The following is a 3,560-nucleotide window of genomic DNA, read 5'->3' on the forward strand; positions in this document are numbered from 1 at the left end:
GGGGGGGGGCAGCGAGCGGGTGGGCTCAGGGGGCTCTGAGGGGCCTGTGGACCACTCTGGAGGGAGGACAGGGCAGGACGAACTTGGGTAGTGCCGCCGGCCTCCCATGCCAAGGAAAGACTAGACTCAGAGGAGCGTGGGGGTCGGCAGGGACCTGAACGTCAGCCAATGCTTCCACGTGACCGGGAGGTACACTGAGCAGGACAGGGGCCGCGGCTTGTCGAGAGCTTCTGCCTACCTGAGGGCATCTTAGCGGTGGGGGCGCGTCCCCGAGGTTCTGTTTCTGCCTCCCCAGGCCCCCGACAGGGTGCCCCTCCTCCCGGAGAGAAGCGCCTCCCTCCTGGACGAGTCCTTTGGAAGCCCCAGCAGCAGCGTCTACTCAGCCCTGAGGAGGGTGAACCAGGCACGGCTAGGCCTGGGCACAGAGGCGTCCGGCAGGCCCGGGCCAGCTCCAGCGGGCAGCCAGGCGAGCTCCCCAAGCAAGGAGCCCCCGAAGAGACTCTCGGCTGGAGGCCAGAACAGGCCTGATGGCCCGGGGCCTGCCCTCTCTGGGGTGAGCTCTGAGCAGGGTCCTATGGGGCCTCCCACGCCCCGGGGCCACCTCCTGCCCCCTGCTTCTGAGGCCCCGCGATCCTCGGCTGCCCCCTGGAGCCAGGCGTCTCCAAAGCTGGGCCACAGGGCTCAGCCCTGCTCCCAGGGCCGTTCTGCAGACACATACGAGCTCCTGCAGACAGCAGGGCCCCCATCAGAGCCCAGGGACGTGCCGGACCTAGAAGGCAGTGCCTACGCGGAGGTCCCGGGGCGCTGGGGGGGCCCAGCCAGGCCCCTGTGTCCCGGGACCAGTCCTCCATCTAGCAAGCTGCCAGGATCCGCAGACTACGGCTACGAGAGGCTCTCAGGGGCCCCGGAGCTCCCCGAGCCCAGGAACACCTATGAACAAATCCCAGCAGCCAGGAGCAAGGAGATTGGACGGACACACAAGGTGGGCTCCATGGTGGGATGGGACGGCTGCTAGCCCCTGCTGGTAAGAGGGACTGGTGGCCCTCATGCACAAGCAGGTCAGGTCACTGCTACTGTCCCAGGGGGCCCTGGAGGTGGTGGGAGGGGCTGTTGCTTGGCTTGAATGTAACGTCGGGGCTTCTAGGCCCTTCTGAGGGCTTTCTCTGCAGACCAGGTTTCCCTGCCCCCTCCTGGCCACTGTGACAGGTGGACAAGGGGCCCTGGCTCCAGGCCAGACTTGCCTTGGCCCTCATTATGGCTCAGCCAGCCCCCAGCCACACGGCTTTGGGCAAGGCAGTTTCCATGGCAACAACTCTTCCCAGGAGTACGTCCGGGATACTGCGACCACTCCTCGTTTGCCTGAAACTCGGATTTCACTGGGCATCCCACATTCTCATTTAGCACCCAACCCACGACCTCCCTTTCTTCATCTGTCCTACAGTCTGCCCCAAGGGCAATGCTAGACGTGCTCCCATGCTCAGGACGCAGCCCAGAGATGGCTGAACAGGGCTGTCATTTTGGAGGGTTTCTCATAGGAGAGAGGACAGGGGAAGAGGTCAGGAGGGTGGAGGGGGGTGGTCAGGGGCTCCCACGGGGCCCAGGCACCCTCAGCCCCAGCGCACTCTGCCTGCACCCTGAGCCAGTGAGCAGGGAGGGTCCACTCTCCATGGGGATGGCCTCGGATCTCGGCACATGCAGACTCTCTCGAGGTCTGGGCAGCGAAACCCGAGTTCCCAGCTGAAACGCCTTCCCACGCATCCCGGGACGGGGTCCTCACCTGGTGCGGTGCAGCCACTGAGGTCCTGACTCTCCTGGGACCACAGGCTCTGCCTATAGGCAGGCCCTCGAGGAACCCCGAAGCCACATCCCCAGGCTACAAAGCCCCCCACATTCTCTCCAGTCCCTGACGCTGCCAGGGACCACCCCTCTTGCATCCGCCCAGGGCCCTGCTGCACCAGAGAGCTCTGGGAGTCAGGGGACCCCAGGCCCTCCAGTGAGGGAAGGAGGAGCTGGGGCTTGCCTCTCCACCCCTCTGGAGACCCCCTCTTCCCCTTAGCCTTCTCAGAGGAGGCAGCTCCTGCATCCAGAACGGAATTTCTGGCACCGTGAGGCTCGTGAACAACCAGCAATATTCCAAGCTGGCCTTTCCGGGGCTTGGGCCCCAGCCTCCAACCGGCGCTGGGCCTCTCTGTGTCCAGGGCCTCCCGGCTTCAGCGACTGCTCCCTCTTTGCAGCCAGACAAGCTCCGGAGGGTCTTCTTCACCGACAAGAAGCACAAGTCCTGAGCGCCGGGCTTCCTTCCAGCCGCTCACCAGTGGGCTGCCCGGGACCTGGCTATGCCCCCCTGAAGGCACCCCTGCTTCCCCAGTGACCCCTCTCTCCGCGGGGGCAGGGGGTCAGGGCCGGAGAGGCGGGGGACTGGCCACAGGCAGGGTCAGCAACCCCATCCCCAAGATGAACTTCCTGAGGCCTGGGCTCCCTGACCACTTACTGAGCGTGTGGCCGGCCCGGGCCTAGGGCGGCCGTTCTCCCATCGGGCTGAGACCCAAGCCAGCTCCCGTCCCGGGTGCCCTCCCAGCAGCGGGGGGCAGAGGCGTCTGAGGCAATGGTTCAGGCCCGGAGGCGCTGGGCTCCCAGGAGCGGCCCCCTTGGCCCTCCTCTACCCCCTGCCTTATCACAGCCTTGCCACGTGGGCTGGCCAGGCCCTCATCCAAGCCCTCTGTGCTGCGGACGGGGAAACCCAGGCCCGCGAGGAGCAGCAAGCCGCCTGAGCTTACAGTCAGCGCGAGCACACACCCCAAGCCTGGCTGCCTGGGGTCCGCCTGGGACGCGCTCCCGGGCATTTCTGGAGCCAGCCGGTGGGCGCGGACTGCCCATCGCTGTATGACCAGTTCACCCTCCCACCAGTCTTGGCCCCGAGGGCCGGCTCGGAGAGCTCCCACTAGGCCCACACAGCGGCTCTGGACGCAGGCACCCACGTGCCCCCCTCTCCGTGGATCCCCGTACCCCAGGCTCCTTCCTGCTTTGTCCCACTTCCCCGCGTGTCCCCACCTGTGTAAGGGTGAGCAGTTGGTCTGCTGCTCCTGCCCACGGCCTCCACGCACCAGAGGCGGAAAACAGACTGACCGGCCCTGGAGAGCACCGTGGCCCCACCCCTCCTTCCCGTGTCCGTCGACGGCCTTGGCCCGGCTCACACCTGTAGGGGAATCTCCCCTTAGCAGCCTCCCCTCTGAAGAGCGAGGCCGCGAGAGCCCCTGCCTCCCAGGGGCCTTGGATTGAGAGCATGGCGAGCAGCTCCCCCATCTGACTCGTGGTTAGCGCTCCGTAAATTCTCACCACAATCACTAATGTCATGAGGACAGTTTCCACCTACGTCCCCTGCGGGGGTCACCTGGAGATTCGGGGTGCCAATGTGTCTCCCTCTCAAAAGTACAAGCATTGAAATAAACGTCAGGAAGCAGGAAGGCAACGCTTGACCCAGAGGTGACCCACCAGCGGTGGGATTTCAAGGAGCAGGAGAAAGGGACCACTGAGCACGCCTTAATGTCGGCAGACAGAGC

General features: G+C 65.5%; 1 protein-coding gene across 1 annotated transcript in view; it reads left to right on the plus strand.

Annotated features, from left to right (window-relative positions):
• Positions 1 to 3,478, plus strand: part of SH2D7 (SH2 domain containing 7) — an 8,824-nt gene extending 5,346 nt beyond the window's left edge. The window contains exons 5-6 of the mRNA XM_008687904.2: positions 296 to 982; positions 2,235 to 3,478. Of these exons, the coding sequence (XP_008686126.2) occupies positions 296 to 982; positions 2,235 to 2,285 (738 nt within the window). The 3' untranslated portion in view covers positions 2,286 to 3,478. The remainder of the gene's footprint in view (positions 1 to 295; positions 983 to 2,234) is intronic.
• The last annotated feature ends 82 nt before the right edge of the window (positions 3,479 to 3,560 follow it).

The sequence above is a fragment of the Ursus maritimus genome, unplaced genomic scaffold, assembly GCF_017311325.1.
Source record: "Ursus maritimus isolate PB19 unplaced genomic scaffold, ASM1731132v1 scaffold_27, whole genome shotgun sequence".
In the NCBI taxonomy this organism is placed as follows: domain Eukaryota; kingdom Metazoa; phylum Chordata; class Mammalia; order Carnivora; family Ursidae; genus Ursus; species Ursus maritimus.